Genomic DNA, 22,562 nt, shown 5'->3' on the forward strand with positions numbered 1-22,562 from the left:
ATTGAGAGAGAGAGAGAGATTGAGGGACAGAGAGAGAGATGACGTGTGTAGACCTACAGCTCCTGTACTTTTTATTGGACTTCCAGAGTAGCTTACATTGGCTTATTTATTCTTCTAATGCTGGGAGTCTATGGGACCAGTTGTTTTATTGTACTGGCTGATAAATGGGTTGCTGTTTCTCAACTATGCAAAACTGTGATAGAACAATACGGACAATCAGATGTCTACATACCCTGTGTGGAGTCTGCAAAGCTGAAGACATTCTTTTAGCTGCTGCTAACCTAAAGCTCTCGCTGAGAAATGACATGGTCCTTAGTGTCCAGGTGCCAGCTGTGGGGTCCTGTGTAGCGATGAGACGGCCACACTGGCATGCATGCAGGATCACGCATCAGATGCAGCGATGCATCGGCTGTGCCCCTGTCTCTCTGGCCGTCAGGATGAGGGATAGCAAACAGCTGGACAGTCGAGGTCCCACGATGAAAGCGGTGTCACACGGTGGGTCATTCCCAGCTGTTGCAGGACAGTGGCAAGAAGATGGAAAGAAAAAAATCCAGCTTGGTGTTTCCCACCGTTGCTCCTGGAGTGCTGCTGTAGAGGAGAATAATTAGTAGATATAACCAAATACCTGCCATCACCTAGACTGGTAGTTGTAATGCTTACTGTTTCCTTAAAAAGAATCCTCTATAGGAAGGTTAAGCATAAGCACACATAAGACTTGACCAAATATAAGACATGGGCTTGAATGAGCATTGTTTCAAGAGCCGCTCATTTCTCTGTGCAACAGGCCCAAACTGGATAGAGATATGTCAAAACATCCAAACACATCGCAGTGTTCAGTGACCAGTGATGTGGGAAACAGGTGAAAAGAGACAAGAGAGCTGCTTTGTTCTTCTCTTACTGGAAAGACATTTGTCCACTGCGCCAAACAGTAAACTAAGGAGAGACACTGAAGAATGCTTTGAAGTGACAAATAAAAATGTGAGACCGTGGACAGCTGTAGATTTATGACGATGACAAATCTGCATATAATCTGTGCTAATCGCACAGGCCTTGCTCCTGGTTGAGATAAAAGCATCTCCTTTTGGACAAAATTCCCTCCAATGACCAGTGATGTAACCAGAAGAGTGGGAAAGTGTTCAGTCGGGAGGCTCACAGCTTCTTGTTCCCTTCTGGCTTTGAAGTGAGCTGCAGTGACAGACAGCACCCATTCTTTCATGGGGTTGGAGGAGACTCCCAGTATTGATACCTGGCACTAAATACACTGAAGACGAGCATAAATACCCACATATGAAATTACAGGAAATCAAAGGTTACATTTATAGGTCAAAATACATAGTCAGGCTCAGAATACGCACAAGGTCAGCTTAAGGCTATATATCGATTGATTGTACTTCAGCTAATGTGCACACAATTGATCATGGATTAATGTTGCACTACTCTCACTGATGTGGACGAGACCAAACTGTTTCCCAGACCCCCCAGTGCCTGAGCGGTTACCTAACTTGACGACAACCTGTAGTACGGCCAGTAGATGGCACTGTTTCCATTTTAATGATCTTAAGCTTGGACACTTTCCTTGCTTTCTCTACAGTTACAGAAGGTGGGAGGTGGGGAGGGAGGGGGATCTAATCAATGGGAATGAAAGAAACAGCACTGACATGACTTAATGTAGTTATTCCACGCAATTTACTGTTTTTATGCTCTAAGTTGAGGTGCATCACTGAAGTCTGTGGGTGCAGCTGTCATGATATTCACATAAACCCACTGGAATTTGATGTTATGAAACTTTCAAATATGTAGGTTAGTTTACTTACCTCCCAAACAAGGCACAGTGAGCTACATGAGTGGCCCCGCCCCCTATCATTATTCCTATTGTACAATAATAATAATAACAATAATAACAAAAAACTTTATTTATATAGCACTTAGCTAAAATAAATAAAATAAATACATAATAAATACAAAAATAAATAAATAAATAAAAATGAAGCATTTACGTGAAAACTGGTCTATGAAAGTGAGATTTAAAAGATGATACTGAGTTGCCTAACCTGAGGTTCACGGACTGGTCGTTCCACAATCTGTAATGTAGGCTCGTTTATAGTTTTGCTGTGATATGTGTATAGTATCAGGCCAATCCTTGTAAAAGTTATAACTGGATAACTGTGGTTGGGCTATTTTTCGCCAGGCTAACAGGCCGGTGCACCTGCTGAGGACAGACTGGCCGGGCTGCTCGCGCCATCCCAGAGATTATCAAAGAGAGGCCAGCGGAAGAGATTAACAATGACTGTTGCTATGTCTGCCAGTACCTTGACTCTGGTGGTAACGTCCCTTCTTTCAACCAGGGCTATTTATAGCTCACTCGTCACACCGCTTCAGTCAGACACCGATCGCATCCGCACTCCGTCGGTCCCAATCTAAACACAGCAGCACACCCGCCAAACCCGAAATTCTGTCCTGAAGGTAGACAATCATTTCTGTTGACGTTTCCACTTCAGTCCCTTTGTTGTTTTTAGAGGTAGAGCAAATGCTTTGCGATATATGACTGCTAAACTCTTTTTCAAAAATGTCATGATTGTTTTGAGCTCAGGATGAATTGGTGCCGAATTCATTGAAGCAATATATCTTACACGTCTCTGTTGCTTTTATAAAACGGCTGTAATACATCATTGCATTAAAAGAAAGCAAGCAATAGATATTTAATTTTTTATCTATAATGGCTAAACACGACTAATAATTCAATATTTTCTTCCGCCATGAAACATAATTGTTGAACAGTAGCTGTTAACGCATATTGTTCCACCGTCACAGGTGTTTTTTTTTTTTTTTTGTAACAGCTTCAAATGTCAGCCAATCAGAACCGGGGAGCGGAACTATCTGTTTTATAACGAGCTGTGATGACGTTATTTACAAACAGTAGAGCTGCAAGGCTTTTTGTGCTAAAATACTGACCTCGTCACATTGCTTTCAAGGACTGATATTAGCACCGACAAGTAGGCTACTAGTGCAGACTGCTATCTATAAATAGACTGTTGCGTACAATATGTATGATCTCACCAAACGAGGTTAAAGTACGAATGAGTTGAATCAAGAAGTCATCAAGTAAATCTCACCTCTGGCAACAGAATCCACCACAACCTTGAAATATTAGCCTACCTAATAAAGAGCCTATAGTACAAAATATCTTACAATAAATACATACCTTTCCTGTCATGAATTTCATATGAGCTCACTAGATATTATTAGTAGATTCTAATGTACATTGAACAATATGATTCACACGTTTTGTTGTTGCAGTGGCCAGCTTGACAAGGAAACTCACAAGAACACTGAAGAACCAATACAGAAAACACAGACACACACCTGAAGACTCTTCATGAACAGGCAGGACGGATGTGAAAAGTAAGGTGAACCGTTTGATTTTCCTTTGCACTCCCATTAATCAGTCTCAGAGTTACAGTGTTCTCATAAAGTAAAATCTAAGTTTATAATTTGGTTACAGATGGCAAATAACTGAATGAAAGTTAATTGAGAATCATTTGGGCAGAGCAACTGTTGTTTTGAGGGTTGTGTCAACATGATGTTGATGTAGATGAGTATGAGTTTGGCTGCAGACCCGGTTGTTCAAGCAAAACTTTTAAGCAGATCTCTCACATTTGAAATGGCACTTGTGTGATGGCTTATGGTGCTCTTTCCAGGACTGTCAGATGGTGACAGCACTTCAATCTTCTCCGAGCAAGGTAATAGGAAAACACAGGAACCGCGGCCCTTCCAGTGTACACATGACATTTTCACTTTGACAGTGAAACAAGAAAAACACACGGCTCGCACTTGACATGAAAGCCTTTCACGGCCACTCCAAATGACCCTTCAGTCGTCTTTCCATTCGAGAATATTTATGATATTTTTACATCAGACTTGTTCTTGGCAGGTTATGGCTCACAGATGTCCGCACTGCTCAGATGGCTTGAGGGGGCAGGTACCATCTGAGCTGTGTCAGGGAGAGAAAGTCATTTTAACAGCACCTTACACTTAGCCTAACACATAATTTCATAGTACCAATGAATGTGTTAATGAGACAAAATGTTTTCGATAGAGCGAGTCTTGGCAGGCATCTGTGAATTATTCAGAGAACACGATAAGTCAGCATGTTCTGCTATACAATTGCCAAGCAGTAATCACAGTAACAGCTTGTCACATGACATTCCTGGTTTACAAGTGCAATGCATATTACCTCATTATATTCTTAAAGTTGACATCTGGCAGTTTTCTTTTTTTTTTTTTTTAACCAGTAGATACATTCTGTATATATCTGGGACAAAAGCATAATCACTCAACTGCCAGTCTGGATGACATAAGAAGTGAGCTTGTTTATAAGTAGAGAGAATACAATGGGTTTTCTTTTTTTTTCTTTTTTTTCACAACTAAAGTGATGAATTACGCTTTGTCACTGTGGATTTATTTCTTGTGTTTCTGAGCGATCCCTGTCTGACTGTGATGGTGTGAAGAAAGCAGCCTTCATGTTACCCAGTAGAATTCACAGTTCCATTAAAACCCATTCAGTAGAGAGTAGGAATGTTCCGGTTGTTTGTGGGAGGAAGTATGACATGACAGAGTGATTGAACCAAACTTCTACCTTGATTGTGTCAAGAGGAAAACAGAATTGTAGACCTGTGTGTGTGTGTGTGTGTGTGTGTGTGTGGACATGGGTGTGTATTCCTGTGTTAAAATATGTGTTTAAACATATATAGTATAGTGATATTTCATCCATATTTCATCCGCTATGTATGAGTGTTGTCATAACAGATAGTATTTCAATATTACTTCATATATTCTTCATTGATATCAGATATGGACAACCTTTCTCTTAGCTACTAAAAAGTGGTAGTCTTAGTATTTGCCATTTTTGTTTTTTTCAAGTATTGGTATAAGTCAAGTTAGATGGTAAAGCTAAGAAAGCAAGAACTTCCATAGATGAAAAAGAAAATATGAAATTTTGAAATAGATCTCCCCCAAAAAACGGTTGAGTTCAACTTTGGAAACTTCACCACTGGTAGCACTTCACTCGAGGTGTTGGTTGTAACACATTAAAAGTCATGATATGTGCATCATAACAACATTATAATTACATCACAACTGACATAAGCATCTTCTAACCACATAAGAATTACATTATAGTGGCATCACAAAATGTCATAATACACTATAATCCATTATAAGTTTGGTGTGACCAGGGAATGAGGCTCTTATAAGTAATGTATTTACCACTTTTACCATTTCTTTTGTTTATAGACAATACATTTATTCAAAAATATGAGAAGTTTTTGAAGAGGTTATGTGTATGCTGTTCTAACAAGACCTTTACAGCTCACAGTAAATGTAAATGCATATTGTTATTAGTTGTCACGACTCTCTTATAACAGATCATCTGATGTTGTAGCATTGTGGCACAATATGAATTCCACAGCTCATAATGGTTGAAATGTATAAACAAAAGAAATATTCCTGTGGTACATTACTTACAACAGCCTTATAACCTGGTCAAACCAAATTCATAATGCATTATAGTGTATTATGACATACTCTGGTTCCAATACAATGTAATTCCAAAGTGCTTATGATGCATGCATGATGATTTATAATGTGTTATTATAACCAACAATTCAAGTAAAGTGTTACTGCTTCACTTTTTCCTGATCCATGATAATGACTCTGGAATGCTGTGAAGAAAGTGAGTTTTAAGCAGCTGGTCTGACACCATGATGGGGAAGAAGTGCTGCATGTTTGCTCTTGAAATAATTCTTTAGTCATGATCCACATATTTTTGGGAAAGGGGCAATTTGTGTTATTCTGCAATTTAGATAAGTGCCCGGTGCCAGTCAGCATAATGTATTCTTTAGCTGGATTTCACACTTGGAAATGAGCTCTCATTCTACCAATTTCAGTTTTGGAATGCCAGACGAATAATCATTTCTATAATTTTACCGATGGTTGCATTTACAGGAACACTGAATATGTTTTAACAGTGTTTACTTTTTCCTATACATATACATTTCTTATGATGTGTTTCTCAACTTCATGTTGGGAATGTTTGTTGACACCATTTAGCTATTTATTTGTGCTGTCCAGGATCTATTATTGGCCATGGCTGTAAGTGTTTTGTGTTCCACAACAAGATGAATCCTCAACATGGCATTAGGTTACCAGGCAACAGTGTACACTCCACTGCTTGGTTATAATTTTCCTTGTTTAGTTATGATGTTTAATAGTAAGTGACTACATGGCAGTAAGCCAAAATTAAATGCTGTACAGCCTCGTAGAGCCTGATCTATGTCAGGAGGCGCAGAGGCTAGCAGGCTATATTTGGCTTCCATGTTCTCTTCAAGAGAGATGTGTTCTAGGTCTGGACTTGACATTTCTCTTAGAATGGAAAAAATGGGATTGGGTCAGTGAGTTTTTGAGAGGGGAGGGGGGTGGGGGGTTGTTGATGCCCAGAGGAAGGTGCCGGTCTCCCTTCCGCAGTGGTTCAGTCTTATGATCTCTTCATCTGTTCTGTGCAGGAAGTTTAAATGACAGGATAACAGTGTTAATGCGATACCTTGTGATACAATATAGGATACACACACAGTACTCATACACATTGTACGTATGACAGGATGGTACTGCAGCAGCACAGTGTCAGTCTGTGCAGAGCAGATCTGGAGTGGTTGGGAGCTGAGAGCCGTGTTGATTGGCAGCAGCACATTATATTCACTAGTGATCTTAGAAATCAGTCAATCGCCCGGCTCCCCGAAATCTGTTCATCTGTCTATGAGTCATTCCTGAGCAAGTGCTGATCCACTTCTTGCTGTTCCCAATTTGCTTCCTCTCTTAGCCTCCCAGAAGCCAGTACATGCACTGAACATCTGTATTATTAATTCAAACATACTACCTGTTAGGCTGTAGAGGATCTTCATTATTTTTCATTTTAGATTGTGTTGTGGTATTTTATATTTTACCTTCAGGGATATGATAATATAGACTACTAGGGCCTATTAAGAATATTTACAAGAAATCTTTTGTCCCAATTCAGGTCCTAAATGAAACTAGGTAATGTAGGTTGGCAGATACAGGCTGGTTGCTCCTGAGACTTTGTTGCAGTTTTGCTGAGAATTTGTATTTATTTATGTTTCTATTTGACGCACGTATTGTCGCGTAATGTTTTAAGTCATGTCTTTTTTATGGCGAAGCCAAAGGCAAATTTCCACATTGTGGACAATAACATTTAGTATTCGTATTCATATTCATACTCATATTTGTATGCATATTCACATTCGTATTGCCTTTTTGGGGGAGCAGGGAAGCGTGTTTATTCAGTATTTGACTGTTCTGTGCTGTTGTTGATTGGTTTCTTCTGTGCGTGTGTGCTGTATGTGTTTTTGAGCTTAAACAGAAGCAAATGGAGCCCAGTCCTGGGCTTTATCTCAGTGTGTTGTCATGAAAAAAGAACTGGAGAGTCATGTTCACACCTTTATTTATTCTGCTGTTCTTGGCTGCTGCTGCAGTGGAAGCAAGAGTGCGGCTGTACAGCAGACACTGTGCAGACAATCTGAACGTACCCCAGGTGCCACAGAACTATTCTGTTACTTATATAAGTTTTTCCTCACTCACACTCTTTTATTTTTGGTTGTTTCTGTTTTATTTTTTGATGTTGTTATTCATCCATACAGGAACTCTATTCAATGCAATACCACTGCATACAGAAAAGTATGCTACACTTAACTGTGCATGAATAGATTGTAGCTTTTCACTTTATTTCTTTTTTGCCTTGAAGATTTTAAACCAATCCTTACACCTATAGAATAATACATCTCCTGAAATTGTATTCTAATCATAACTCGTTTTCAGTTCTACCACTTGCAGCTAAAACATGCAGCTCTACTGTGGGGTGAAAAAGTCAGAGTGGTTCTCACAGTGCAGAGCCGAGCTCCTCTGGGCCAGTTGGTGAATAAAGGAGTAGGTAGTGCTGTATGTCTGAGGAATATTTTACCCCCCCTATAGATAGTGCTGGGAGAGCAGTGGCCCAGAGGGGCTTCTGGCTCCTGTTGCAGCTGAGGCACAGAGAGCTCGGTGGGTTTAGCCTGGTGTTCTCAGCCTTGTTCATCCCGCCCCGCTGTAGACCCCGGGCCCTCTGGGGGGACCTACTTCCATTTGTTTTCACTTCCTGTCCAAGTGGAGTTGAAGAGATGAATCATTCATGTCTTGGAGAGGCCTCCTGTGTGGGTGAAAAATGGGGAGATTTAAGTCCGCTGTCTTGAGTGTTTAAGATAGATTAATATGCTATGGTTTTTGTCAGTGTACTGTTTTTTGTCTATTGCATATAGGCCAAAGCAGCATGGAAATATTTTAGTTTTCCATACTTTAGTCTTTATTTTTAGTGAACACTGAAGAGTATGTCAACTGACAATTTCATTTTTTTAAATGTCTGCTATTTTTCACAGGTTATTTTTAGCTGAAGTATGTGCGTATTGTTGTCTTGCCTATCTACTCATCCATCTGCTTATCTGTCTGTCAGTAAGCCCATTGACAGGCGCCATGGAGAGTGCCCTTGCCCTGGCTTGATCCTGGTCTGTCAAATCTGCATGGTGAAAACACTGAAGGTGATAAATGAGCTGTGCTTCAGTGTTCTTGGTATGTCCAGCCTGATGGGGAGATTGTCATTTAACTGTCACAGGGTGGGGCCCTTTTCCCTGATGGTAGAAACAGACAGACACCAGACTTCACAGACCCATTAGTTGTCACTTTGTGCCGTCCCATCATCCTCTGGGGCCTGGACTGCCACGCTCCATGCTAAACAACTCTTTGTTGTGGCCTTTCATCTGCGGATACCTGCCACCTCTCTCGGCCCATCCTGTGAGTTATGGGACTGCAGGAGGGGACGGCCGTACCCCCTCCCCACTTGGCGTGAAATGTGCAGAACAAACGGGTCCAGGAATTACACAGGGATTGGACACACTGGCTGGATATCCAAGAGCAGAGCCCTCGTAAAGGCCCCTGTGTCCAGATAGGTGTGAAAGGGGTTACCAGCCCATCTGTTTCCAAAACAAAATCATACCCCCTTTGAGGTGACAACCCTAGAGCATACTCCAAATTCTCCCTTTTAGCTTGGTTTGTTTGAGTGGCGTTATCTCAGCAAAGCTGCTGACAGAATTTAGGGTTTAAAAAAAGGAGGACTGAAAGGGGTTGGTACTCATTAAAACAGGAAAATGACAATCAATCATGCTGGAAAAGGGAGAGTTTTATTCATGGTCTTCAAAGGTATTTACAAGTACAGAACAAAGGTTTGTGCAAACAGCAAGTATACACCACATTTCAACATCATTTATTATCAGCAAGCAGACCAAAAACAGAATAAAGACCCTTTTGATGTCTTGCCTTTCTCTCCATGTCTCATTTCTCAGATCTATTTTGAGAATATTAAAGGTAGGAGCCTCCGTGCTTTGTGGTTCAAAAGGAAACATCCAAGTTCCAAACTTGATTACACCTTTTTGATTCTGGCACAACAGGCTTGTTGTCTGTCGCTCCAAGTAGCAGCAGAAAATAACACTATTTTTGCTGATAGCTCTAAGGAGATCACATTGTTGTAATGGTTTTTGTGCTGCTAATTTTTGCATGTTGCAGAATAAGGAGGCCAAAGCTTGTTAGGCCCTGTGTTGTTGAAGGGGCTGGGTTGAAAAGTCAGCTTGGTTACTGGATCCCAGATGAAAGGAAGAGGTCAGGAACGCTGCAGCCACTCCCAAGCACAGCATGGTGGTGTTGCTATGTATGTGAATGTGTGCACGTGTGCGTGTGTGTGTGTGTGTGTGTGTGTGTGTGTGTGTGTATCTGTGCATGTTTATTTGCTTACATGTGTTTGCACAGAATGTGTGTCTTGATTTGTGTTTCACAGTGTAGCACAGTATAGTGTGTGTAGTCTTCTTTTTACCAGTGCCAGAGTTTGTTATGGAGGGTGTAATATTTCTTAGTTTAGTTAGTTTAGTGCATTGGCATTTTTTCCGGCTGTTGTTAATCTGCCTGCAGGGTGCACTGTTGCAGAGGGAGCCACCAGGGCTTTTACCCCACTTGGACAGTGTCCTACAATTGCAAGTCCTGCTGGCTTAGTTACTTCTATGCTTCCCAATCAACAATCACAATAATGAAATTCACAAATCACAAATAGCAAAACTGAAAGAGAAAGAGGGATTTTGGATTCAAAATATCTTTATTGTCACAATCCATGCAACAACACAAACCACAATAAAACACCCTTATGCCAGTGTGATGCAATAAAAAAAAGCCAAAATTAAATATGGCAAACCTAAAAATGAAGCAGCCGAGAGAGAGAGAGAGAGAGAGAGAGTCCAGTTGAAAGCAGACACAGAATACACCACACAAGGGACTCATCAGTGATGGGAGCAAATGTTTTGTAGTGCTGCCATTGTTTTTCTACCAAACAAGTGGGATGACCTCTGATCTCTGGCTGGGCCTCTCAGGATAGAAAGGAAATACGGAGCTGTTTGAAATAGATGGTCAGACACTCTCATAGGAGTTGCAAAATTAGAACGCTATCTTTGCAATTTACCTTGGAGTTCATATAAGCCAGTAACTTATACAGCATGAAAATCTGATAGCTCAGCTGGGCGAATTTGTAGCTATGGTGGAAGAATATGATACGTGAATATGATACTGTAATAACATCCAGAAACTCAAGGTCACCTTATTTAAAAATACATCAGAAACAGGTCTATGCATATGAAGCTGCCCAGACATTAACATTGTTCCAGAGGTGGTGGGTGAGGATATTCCCGGTACACATAGCACTGCATTGATAATCAGAGGAAGAGCTATTTTTCAGAGGTATTGTTGTGTCCGAGACCTTTGAGACACCACAGGAGGAGAGAGCACTTACTGCACCGTGGTCAAGAAAAGAAATAGTGGCGTAGGTGGAAGTGGCCTGGACAATAAGCGTCAGCCCGCCCTTCCCATAGTAAACTTGATTTCCTGCTACACTTCTGGACCTTTTAAATCCATGAATGGAGTCTTTTGCTGCTTTAAAGGTCATTGAAGAATTAACTAGACTAGCAGTAAAGTAATAAGCATATCCAGTTAGTGACTGTTATAATTTTCATATTGTTGTAGAAGGTTGTACCATTTTGTAGGTTTGTCCCATTAAAAAAAAATCTGTGACGTGGGTGAAAACCTGTGCTTTTTCCATTATTGAAACTGAACTTACTGAAAGAATGTTTTGCCATAGGAAAAGCATTGATAAAATGTTCTTTTCTCAAAATCTGCGGAGATGACAAAAATAGATTTTTGTTATCAAATTAAGATAATAGCTCAAAGGCACTTGGGACGGATGATGTTATGATTATCCACTCATAAATGGGTTAGCAGGCAGGCAGTGGATTGGAAGGATGCCTCTGAAAAGAGACCTTTGTTTTTATTAATCCCTCAGGGATTGTCTAAGGTCAGCAAAGCTTGGCTGGATTCCATCAGAGTCACATGTATCAGTTTTTGGCTTGTGGTTTTGCATCATACAGATGAAGGCTTTTGACTTCTATGCGAATTCCTCACCTTGAATTACATAAGGTGTTATCTGTGTTTTAACTGCTGATGCACAGAGTCTGCACATTGCAGTTTCAGGCAGCAGCCGTGTTACCTCCAAACTCCTGCTCCATGTTTTTTGGTTAGTAGCTAGAAATGCCAGCTGACTTTAAGAATGATCTTTCCAAGGCTCTAATCAATGCTAAACATATTAGTGTTATAATATCATATAGATCAGAGGATCAATGGTCTGTGTTGTTTTGAAAGAAGGTGGGTAAGGAGACAAAGTGGATCATAAAGTGGGCTCCTGATGATTGAATGTAGGTTGGAAGTTGTACAACAACAACATCGTCAATTTGATAGAAACAGTGGATCAATGGTTTCCAGCAGAGATGAGCACATTGATCAGTTAGAATACTGAGCGCTGCCCTCTGTTTCCAGTGTGCCTTTGTGGTCCACATCTATTTTTAGAAAGCCTACGGCAGCAGATGAAGGCACGGCATCAGGGACCTATTCAAAGATAGAAAGTAAACTGACCTCAAGGTCGGTACACAATAAGTGGATGCTTTGAAATTGTATTCTTGCTTTTTTGGAACTCTACTGCGGTTCAGCCTGTCTCTCATCTCAGATAGAAGTTCCACAGCACATAAATGAACATCTAGCTTCTGAAAGGTTTCATCCTTTCAAGGATATACATCAATTTGTCTGTCTCTTTCGATCAGTCTGTCTCACTCTTATATTCTTTCTTTCTTTCTCTTGTGACAGAGAGGTTGAGACTTGCAGCTGTAAAGGCTTTGTTCGCCTCTATGGGCTCCATCTGATTGTTTTATTATTAGCTGCATTGCCAAACATCGTTTTAAATTTAAGAACCAAACATGACTGCCTTTAAAAGCTTTTGTATGTTATTTGATCCAACCTGTTAAGTGCATTCTGTATCACCCTGAAAGTCCAACAGGAAATACCACAGGACGCCAGACAGGGTAACCCAATAAAAGCGAGAGCGCCCAAATCATTAGTGGGGAAACTCACTCCCATAACACGTCCAGATGTACAGGCTAATTGGATTTTGCCATCAAATCAACAGTTGTAGTGCCTTTGTGCTTTTATGAGACTGACCGCAAGGTAAAGGGAAAATGGAGCGTTTGAAGTGACAAAAGCTTTACCCGTGGCCTTCAGCAGGTAGCACACTGCTGAGGCTGCACTCCGGCAGCTGAGATTGGACCAGCATTCTGCCGTGGCTCCAGTCGTCAAATTGAACTATAGGAGCTCTTCCACAGTTAGCATTGGTGACTCATCAGCGGCTGATGTAAGATGGTGGGCATTGAGGTAATTGGTGTGGAGAGGTAATTTCCCTCCTGCGCCAGGACTCCCCTCAGAGCTGAGGGTGGCCACTAGAGAAGAGCAGCTCCGGGGGAGGGGGGCGGTTCGGTTACGTCAGAGCTCTCTGTTACCATGCAGCCCCTCTCTTGGGAGGAACATCCCTTCTGACTGGAGAAATCAGCACCTGACAATGATCACATCCGCCACAGTCCTCCTGGGGTACAGCATGATGAAACTCTGTCCAAGTTAGACCTGCATCCTCACCGGCGGGGAGACAGGCATTAAAGTAATCAGGTAGGCGGAAAGACAATCAGACAGACAGATACATTTAATTTCCTTTTTATAGATGCCACTATAAATGCGTATTGATCAAGAAGATGTAAGAGGGCTGGGAGATGCACTCCTCATAATCAATTTATTTGACATTAGACAACCTCCCTCTGAGAGATAAAGGGGCTTTGAAGTACAGAGAACAAGGAACAAAAAAACACGGTTGACTCATTTCCTCCCACACATGGATCATCCGCTATTAAGAGGAACAAAACATTTTCTAGTCGGATCAAATTAGTTATAAGGAGCGGTGTTTGTCCACCCCTCGTATCTGTTGCAACACTTCAGTTCAGCTCCCTTCGTTCTCAAGCCTGCCTCCCTGCTGGGTTTCATCATGCACACTGTGTCAGAAGGCAGCAGTGCTATGGTGATTAAGCCACAGAAGTAGGGAGTTGTTTTGGAACTGGTACAGTAATTGTGGTAATGCGAGTAGGCTTATTGGGTAGAAAAAAAAATAGTCCCCAGGTTATGACCACAGTTTCCCTAAATAGAACGGAAAGACCTGCAGCACCGTGGCTGAAGTATCTCCTCATGATTATTTCTAGTCCCAGCTGGGAAGTTAAAATGACTTTGGTGAAGAAAACAACATAATGTTTGGCACGGACTGGTGTGTATATGTACACGGGTGCGTGCATATGTGTGTATGCACTGACCTTTCTCTTTTGACATCCCCTGCTCTTTGAAATAGGTTATACAGGCCTTTCATTTAAATTTGGAAAGTGCTGGGGGCTCTTCATTGGTCTGGCCCACTTATTCCCTCATCTCTAATATCCCCCCAACCTACCCCTGCACTCTGATGTCAAAACACACACAGTCAGATGCACACACGCGCACACACACACACACACACACACACATACACAGTGTTTGTGTTTGATATGAGGGAGGTGACAGACAATCAAGCCCCGGCCCTGGAGAGCAGAGCGGAGTGGCTCTCCAGCAGGGACGCTGACGTTCACACTTAAATGCTTTAATAGGACTAAAGTAGACAAAGGCCGCCAGTGACGCAGTAGGAGCTATAATGGGCTTGCCACATTGCAGGTTTACTGGACCCTGCCTATTGGACGGGGCTATTTCCAATCCCACAATCCCTCATCAGCCTCAGGAAGCTAGTTATAAATAAAAAGTGTAGGTTAATCGCTGCTAACGTGTTCCACTGAAATGTCTCTGTCTCAATGTTTTTCTGGTATGGGGAGCAGTGGGGCAGGTTGACCAGGGTTATTCAAGATAATGCTGCCAACTAACTCTTTGCTTCCGTTCTCTTTAAGAGTGCAGAGACAGGAAAGTGACCAACTTCCTATCCCTTTGTAAGACAAATAGCACAAATATTATATACACTGTGCAGAGCATAATGTAAACAAACGAATAAACAGTTACCAAAAAAAAAAGTATGAATAAAATAGGCTAATTTATATCGGCATAATCAGAGTTAAGAGCCAAAAATAATCTCTGAATTTTGTAACACATAGTAGTATTTTTATTGTGTAATAGTGGAAAATTGCAATGGCATTTGGAGCATTGTGAAATGTGCCTTATAGTTATTTCAGATTTGAAGATTGAGACAAGATTGCGTTGTCAGGTCATATAAATAGGGACTCCATTGTCATAATCATTGTCATCCCTGTGACACCCATACTTCCTCTTCTGCCCCATCATGCCTTGCCCTGTCTTGAGGTCAGCCCATGGGGTCAGAGCTTGCCGAGCCTGACAGATACTGTGGCAGATGGAGCTCTGGGTTTTTAGCTATTATTACCTTGGACTTGGAGGCTTGTTATCCCTGTTAACCACACCATCTTATCCAACATGGCAGCTAAAACTACCACACGTACATTGGGATTTTCCTACCTCCATTTAACTATACTGTGTCACAACAGGGGATTTGAATCATTGTCATTTGTTGATGTTTTTTATGATATACTATGGCTTCTTTTTTCAAAATCATTCTCTCAACTACAATATATAGCTACATAGAGTAAACAAAGATGAAAAACAAAATCCTTACTTCCACAAAGTAATAAGGAATTGAAATTAATGTATGCACAGTTCCCTATTTGTCTCTGTTAGAAGCAATCAAGTATTATAATTATATAAAAACACCAATCGTACGTTAGCTCCAGAGTTGTTTTATGTCTGGGATAAGCCTGCAAGCTGTGCATTTCCTCCTTGGCTCCCTTGTTGTGCTGTGATAAAAGGATTGAGGGGTTAAATGTTTGTCCAGCTGAAACAACACAGTAAAACTCCTTCTCTGTGTCTCTCTAGCCGGGAGTCGTCAGAGCTCCGGACCTAAAAATAGCCGAGCTGGCTCCACGCCCCTGGCTGGGGGACAGGTCAAATTATGAAGGAAGATGAAAAATTTAAAGGCACAGCCTGCTTGGCCACAAACCCAGCCCTGCATCAGTGGTCAGATAGAACATTTGACTTGACTTTTATGGGATGGAGTCAGATTATATTAGCTATGGATCTTGGTCAGTTGAGACGATATGCTAATTGAAACAGCCTCACAATCCTCCTCCAATAGTTATTGGATGCTCAAAATTCCTTGTCATATTTTGTACTCAGTATTCAAATCCTTGAGATGTATGGTTTACACTGTAGCTTCTGAAATACATCATTATATCCGGGATATTTCCAGGAAATGGGGTGTATACATGGTGAGAGGTGTTTCTCGACAGTGCGAGAGGTTTATGTAATGGTGACCATGCTGTTATGGCATCCTATAGCTGGCTTCCTTGGCTATAGCTGAAAGCATGCTTCTTGAATAGCAGCACTGCCCTGGATACACACTGAACCTTGCACACATTACACTGAGCTAATGCAGGGAGGTTACAGTTAAAATCTTAAGCAAACACAATGTTCATTTGGTGTGCGGCTTGACTTAACACATCTTGATGGGTGTTTGTCTCATACGCAGATTTCACCCAAATTGTTTTTCAGTTCAGTTGTTTCTGTTATGTCACCATGGGTAACAGACATTGTCACATTGTTTTTTTGTACAATTTTCCAAAAAGTCCTAAATGTACTATTTTTGTGTGGAATTTATTTGATTAGTTCTCACAAAAAACAAACAGCAGTTGTTTTTTTTTACAAAACCTTGGACATAAAATATACTGGGCACAGGGGAAGTTTACATGTGTATCTTTTAGGAACATCAAGGGGGAAAAGAAAAAATGGATCATTCTGCCCATGTACCTGGGTGAGAGAACAAAATGAAGACAGAAATAGAGTGAGTGAGTGAGTGAGTGAGAGAGACTGGTTGAAACAGGAAGAGAGAGAGAGGGAGAGAGAGCGAGAGAGAAGGAGGAGAAATCAAGCCTCCATCTGCAGAGAAGGAGTCAGGAGACATGCCTTCTGGCAGGAGCTGAAGAAGACAGCTGTGTTTGGTGTGGTATTTTTAAACGCATCAATGCTGCTCCAATCCCCTCGCCTCGCCTGACCTATTTTTAGCCGGGGCTGGCCATTGTTCTATTTCTGTCACCTGTGGGCCACGCAGTTGTTGATTCACATGCAAATGAAGCTCGCTCCCTCCCTGGCTAGCATTACTGCCTCGGCGAGGTGCTCAGTACACAGTACACGGCTTTCCTGGCAACTCTGCTTTGCATTTTCTCAAATCTCTGCTCAGACACTTTACTGAGAAAAGAAGAAGCCACAGACTGGAGAGAAATAGAGAGAGAGCGAGAGGCAGATAAGAAAAAAAATAAGCTCAGTGTTACAAGTCGCGCATTGGACACGCAGGACTTGCCATCTTCTGAGTGTTAGGACCAGACTGAAGCAGGGCACCGGGAGTGTGGGAGTCCTGCAGAGAGTGTGTGGTTTGTGTTACTGCTGTACAGTGAGAGTGGTCTCTCAGAGGAGGAGGCAGAGGAAGGGAGAGAGTTGGCTGTTGTCTTGGTCTCTCCCCTGAGTGGCTGAGGGGTGGCTCTTGGTGACAGGAAACGCAGGGCTTGCGATGAGACCTGAGCGCTGAGTGGAGTATGCTGCAGACGATTTACGAGGGCGAGTCAAGTTTCTCCACAACAGAAGGGCGCGTTGGACACCAGCAGCTCCCCAACCAGAGCAAGATGCACAACGTGAACAACTCAGGTGACCAGACAACCCGGTGTTTCTGCTCTTCCTAAGGAATCTCAGTTTCTGTCTTTTTTTTCTCCCCTCTCCCCTCTTTGCATTCCAATCTCTCTCTTTTCCGCTATCTCTGGATCTGCCAGTCTGTTGCTACTTCTCCGCTATCTCACATCCTCCGTGCCTCTCTCTCTCTCTCTCTCTCTCTCTCTCACACGCACACACTCTCTCCCTCTCTCTCCCTCGCTTCCATACTCTCAACTCTTTGCTCTCACCCGGTCTCTCTCTCTCTCTGTCTCTGTGAAAATAGAACTCAAAACTTCTCCACACAGCAACGTGGTAGGATCAGGCTCTGCTTTCTGAACCCAGGTATTTACTCTTGTGATGTGCTGCATGATATTCACTTCCCTGTGAATTCTATTTCTCAATGGGACTGTCACCTGAATCGTGTTAAACAGGATTATGTGCGTTAAAAATCCTTGTAGCGAGTTAAAGAGTCGTGGTGATTATTGTACTATATTCTGCATGCATATAGAGTGTTGTTGTTCTACTGAGCAGTAAAATGAGGAAGTGTATGAATATTATTCCCATGCTCTAGTTGCTGGAGAGGAGTCTCCATGAACATGAAAGGCATGTTGTGTTTTATGAGCGTCCATGTCAGCCTGCACTTTTGAAGGAACAGGAAATACTCTGACAAAAATACTGAGGGGACATCTGAAAGGTTTCTCTCAGGATATTTACCACAGACAATGCCTGTTCTATTTTTGACCTGAGAATTGAATTGGAGAGTACACGGCTGACATCAGAATGAGTAATGCCTGTTAACTGTATTGACTCAAGATGAGTCACACCTTTTTTTTTTCTTTGATTCTTTTTCAGCATTTGGTTATTCATAAAATCTAGTCAATTTATCTCTGCAAACTAGCCCAGAGCTGAAGCCTTGTACTTTGGAAACACATTAATGTCATGTGGTTTGCTTGGGAAGCATGTGTAATGAGAAAGTGTGAATTGAGTCATATGAGTGCTAAATTTGCTGAAAAAATATTCTGACCTTTGAGTTGTCAATAGATTCTTTACAACTAGCAGACGTCAAGAGACAACAGCGTGATGTTGAATTATTTATACTTATCCCATGTTTGGTGTGCATTCAGATTTTTTCTTTTTTTTTTACATTGACTGTCAACACAATCCATGTCTCTTTCTAGATATGCACACATTTTATTTCAGTGTAAAACACATTCACTTATGATAATACAAAAATATCACAGCTTTAAGCCTGACTGTAGGCGAGCATAATGGTGACTGAAAACACCCCAAGGCAGTTGGCTGAACATGAGGAGATGTGGAAATAAGACAGGGGGATGACAAGGAGATGACACATTCCGTCTCTGTCAATAGATCAGGTTATTTCACTATCAGGCTACAAGAGAAGGGCTTTCTTTCATGTGTTAGAGGCCTGTGAGCCAAACAACAGATATTCCGAGTGCCTGAAATCAGGCTCCTTGCTTATTCTGTGGGTCAGCTATTCTTAGGTGAGTTATTTTCAGCTTATGGCATTAGCCTGCTAAGATTAGGCGTCTCTGCGTTATCGTTCCATCTCGGCGTACTCCTGCTGTAACAGTGGTTTGGAACAGATATTTATAGAGAATTCTGTCATTTGCCTTTTTAATATGTTGTTTCCACTTTTTTTTGTGTATCACCTGACAATGACTAATGTTATCTGTCTGAAAATGCTGCTCCAGGATGCTTTTATATTAGTTTCCTGGGAGTTATGTAAATGTTGTTTACAGAGAAGACACATTCCCTTTAATACAGAGCTGGGTGCAGGTTCATACTGTGCCATGTATCATGCCAATGCAGTGTTTTAGGATTCTGAATATACTGTCATGATTGGGATGGTTATTAATTGTTAGGTGGTCCTTGTGGCCAGCTAAATAGATATGTTCGTAAATGATTCTCTTAAGCAAACCTCTTGACATTTTATATGCCACTCCTCTGCTTTTATGTTTTAAGTGGAACAGGAAGATGGACGACAAAATCTCATTTTCATTTTGATTAGTGTCAGTAGCATCAAAGTTCTGACAAAAACAGAGTGCTCAGATGGGCTCTCCACCCCGGGGAAACTAATTAGTTCTCCCTGAGTGCAAAATATCATGTAAAATATCATGCAAGCTCCTTTCAATAGGAACCTTTCAGACAGTAACAATGCTGCACCTTTCAAGTCCTCTTGTCTGTATCCTGTATCTGTTCACTGTTGCCTCAACTGTGTATATCTGAATTACTCACTGGTTAACAGACCGTGCAAAATAAAACAACAGCACTCTTATATTGCACTTCTGATTGAGCAATCACCAATAGTAATAAATTGTTATTTTAAACCATTATTCAACATGGCAGCAAATTGTTATTAATTCAATAATTTTGAGATGGGAGAAGGAAAACGTGTTGCATGTTGAAAGATACTGTGAAAAAAAAAAATCTACTTAAAATACATATGACTGTTTGCATAAATCAGATTTTTTTTTGCAGGGATGCCACTGCACTCTGACCACCTTTCTGTCTGTCTTTACATGCATGTTATAGAAAGCATAGGGCATAGCTTGTATTGTATCAGTGATGTTCAGTGATGCTGTTCTCCTGATGGGAGGGTGGGGATATAGGGCATTAAGGCAATCGGCTCTGATTGATTGATCTATTAGGCATTTCATCGACTGTAGGATCTTCCTACATGTTTTCCATAATGTCTGTGGAGAATAGGATAATGATAAAAGTCTTCAGAAGTGGGACTTGCCAATTGTCACCTCCAATATGTTGTTACACGCTTTACAACAGAGATGTGTGTTCTTCCTCTGTTCGCTTGGGTTAACATTTAGTTTATGTTGTTGTTTTGTGAGTGGGTTTGGCAGGACGTGAAGGAGAGGACTCCTTGCTCCCCTCAGCAAAAGGCCCGTGGTGGTTCAGCTCAGCTCTCTTTGTTAGCAGATAGCCTGCAAGCCACAGCTCTGGCTCAGCTGCAAGGACGAGCCTGAGTCTTAAAAATAAAGACCTGTTTCCTGCTTTAGACATGCCAGCTGCCCAAAATAACAAGGCACTTAATGAGAGATCCAGCACCACATTGCAGTCCCAAGCATCAGCTTATTTTTGCCCTGAAACATCTTCTGTATCTTTGTTTCTATTCATACTATTGAAAAGGGAATTTAAGCTAGCAAACATCTCCATTGCACACCAAATGTATACAACACACAACATGTTTAAAATGTAAACTCAAGCTGTGTCATTAGGTACATTGCTAAACACTGGTATTTAGCCATTTAGAAATAAAATATACACTTTAGATGATGATCTATGGCCAGTATCCCGTTGAATGAACACCCTCAAACACCCTCCAGTATAAACACTAGTGTGTTTCAGTGGAACACCAACAGGGCAACATGTCTTCCGGTACTAAACATGTGCACTATGCACTGTAAATTGTGGTGGGTGGGGGGCTGTGCTATTTTTGCTTTGCTTAAGCCAAAGAGTAGATATGAGTATAAAGTGGTAAACAGCAGGCAGAAAACCTGTAACAACATGTAACTTCATATTCATTTGCTGTAAAAGATTTGAGACTTATATTCAGCAAAGAAAAGCCAAAAGAAAAACAAATAAAGAAAAATCATTGACAAGGAAAATTGAGAAAAGTGGCCATTTGCTGTTTTGCCATTTTAATGGCATGAATGTGAACATTCATAGTTCACATTCATATACACATTCAGTTGTTGTTGTTGTTTTTTTACTTATTACAACTTAAACTGTATTACAATTCTATAACAACAATATTGAGAATTTTGCATTAGAAATTTCCCCTACATTTTTATGTATAGACTATATATTTGTTGTGATAACTGGTATTGTTGCCACTGAAGAATGAATCTGAATAGGCATAAATGCCTGAATAGACATGTAGTTCATGTGAAAGAAAGTGTTAAATATTAAAGAAAAGTATTAGTTTGCATATGCTTTTATGCATAAATGGGATTAGTTTGTTCATAAAGTCTGACAGTTTTGTAGTTATTGTCACTGTATAGATTTACACTACATGTTTTTAGTGTGCTTGACGTGCTATCATTGTTAGCCTTACTTATTGACACTAATGGGTACCACTAGCTGCAAGCTAACTTGTTAAGGCTTAAGGATAGCTGCACCAATTATATTCAATGAGTAATGCTTACAGTGCTCATAACCCCTTTTCACTTTAAGTGTCTGTGCGGAAACTTCAGTTAAAGTGTTAGTGTAAAAACCGATGAAGAAAAATAACAGACTAAAATTTCAAATGTCAAGGTGTTTTTTTTCTTTAAGTGAGCAAGTAGTCCACTTAGTCACTAATGCTGATGATACATGCAGTGCTTTTTTTAAATGTGTCCGACAACACTGCATGCATTTGCAGCTCTTCACATGTAATAATAATGTCTCTGGTGATGTGTGTCTATTCTGTCTTCGGGGTGGGAAGCCTGCTAATGTGGCCTGAGGCAAAAAAAGACAGCCATCTAACATCTCAAATTAAGGCTGCGATCGTCACTCTAACCACCACCAAGGCTAATGAGAGGCAGATCGGTTATAGAAATAAACACTTTGGGGACATCGGCGGTGCGATGCTGCAGTGGGAGTGTGGTCACAGGCCATGAGTCACCCTATCCCCCCTTGGCAGGCCCTCCGCAGGGAGGAATTTGGGCATGGGGCAGGGTGCTTGTCGCTCTCTTGTGCTAAAAACAAATTTGGGACCTGTCATTCATAAATCTCTTGTTTACCATTGCCTAGAGATACTTCTAAGCACTGTCCACCAATCTGGAGGCGCCTCAATTTCACCTGGAAAAAAGTATACACATCAAGGGCCATGAAGACTTATGGCGTTATTGGACCGCTGAATCCAAAGAGCCAAGCTCTACTTTGTAAGTGATCACTTCAAAAGTGACCCAAAAGTTACGTAAATGCAACACTGCGCTTTTATTTTTGCCCGTGTTAAATTGAGCAGGCGGCCTCACAAGTGTGACAGTCTTTCGCACATTGTCTATATTAAGACCCTGCTCAGAAAAGCATTTATATTTAGCCCTAGTTACTGGTGGTTCCGTATTCTCCTCTGCCTTAGGAGTATTCTTGTAATACAGCAACAGCAGATTTCAGTTTCAGGTAGTTTCAGGTTAAATATATAGAGTCTAAACATGTTGCAGTAGATAGGTCTACTGTATTTCCGCAAAATTTTTGCCTTTTTTTCTGTTGTGTCTGTGTACAGCATCTAACCTCAGACAGAGACGGAG

General features: G+C 41.2%; 1 protein-coding gene across 4 annotated transcripts in view; it reads left to right on the top strand.

Moving 5' to 3' along the window:
• The first annotated feature begins 2,378 nt into the window (after positions 1-2,378).
• The window catches only part of hdac9b (histone deacetylase 9b), a 38,867-nt gene continuing 18,683 nt past the window's right edge, over positions 2,379-22,562 (top strand). For 2 of the 4 annotated variants that reach the window (XM_071516122.1, XM_071516123.1), the window contains exon 1: positions 16,867-17,292. In XM_071516122.1, coding sequence (XP_071372223.1) covers positions 17,184-17,292 — 109 coding nt within the window. In that variant the 5' untranslated portion in view covers positions 16,867-17,183. Of the gene's footprint in view, positions 2,464-3,297; positions 3,403-16,866; positions 17,293-17,530; positions 17,638-22,562 lie in introns of those variants that run through there. The other 2 variants (XM_071516124.1, XM_071516125.1) reach the window with 2 other exon arrangements.

This window comes from Centroberyx affinis, unplaced genomic scaffold (genome assembly GCF_046629955.1).
Source record: "Centroberyx affinis isolate AG114_WGS23_722 - 3 ecotype Tasmania unplaced genomic scaffold, CSIRO-AGI_Caff_v1 ptg000392l_1, whole genome shotgun sequence".
NCBI classification, from domain to species: Eukaryota; Metazoa; Chordata; class Actinopteri; order Beryciformes; family Berycidae; genus Centroberyx; species Centroberyx affinis.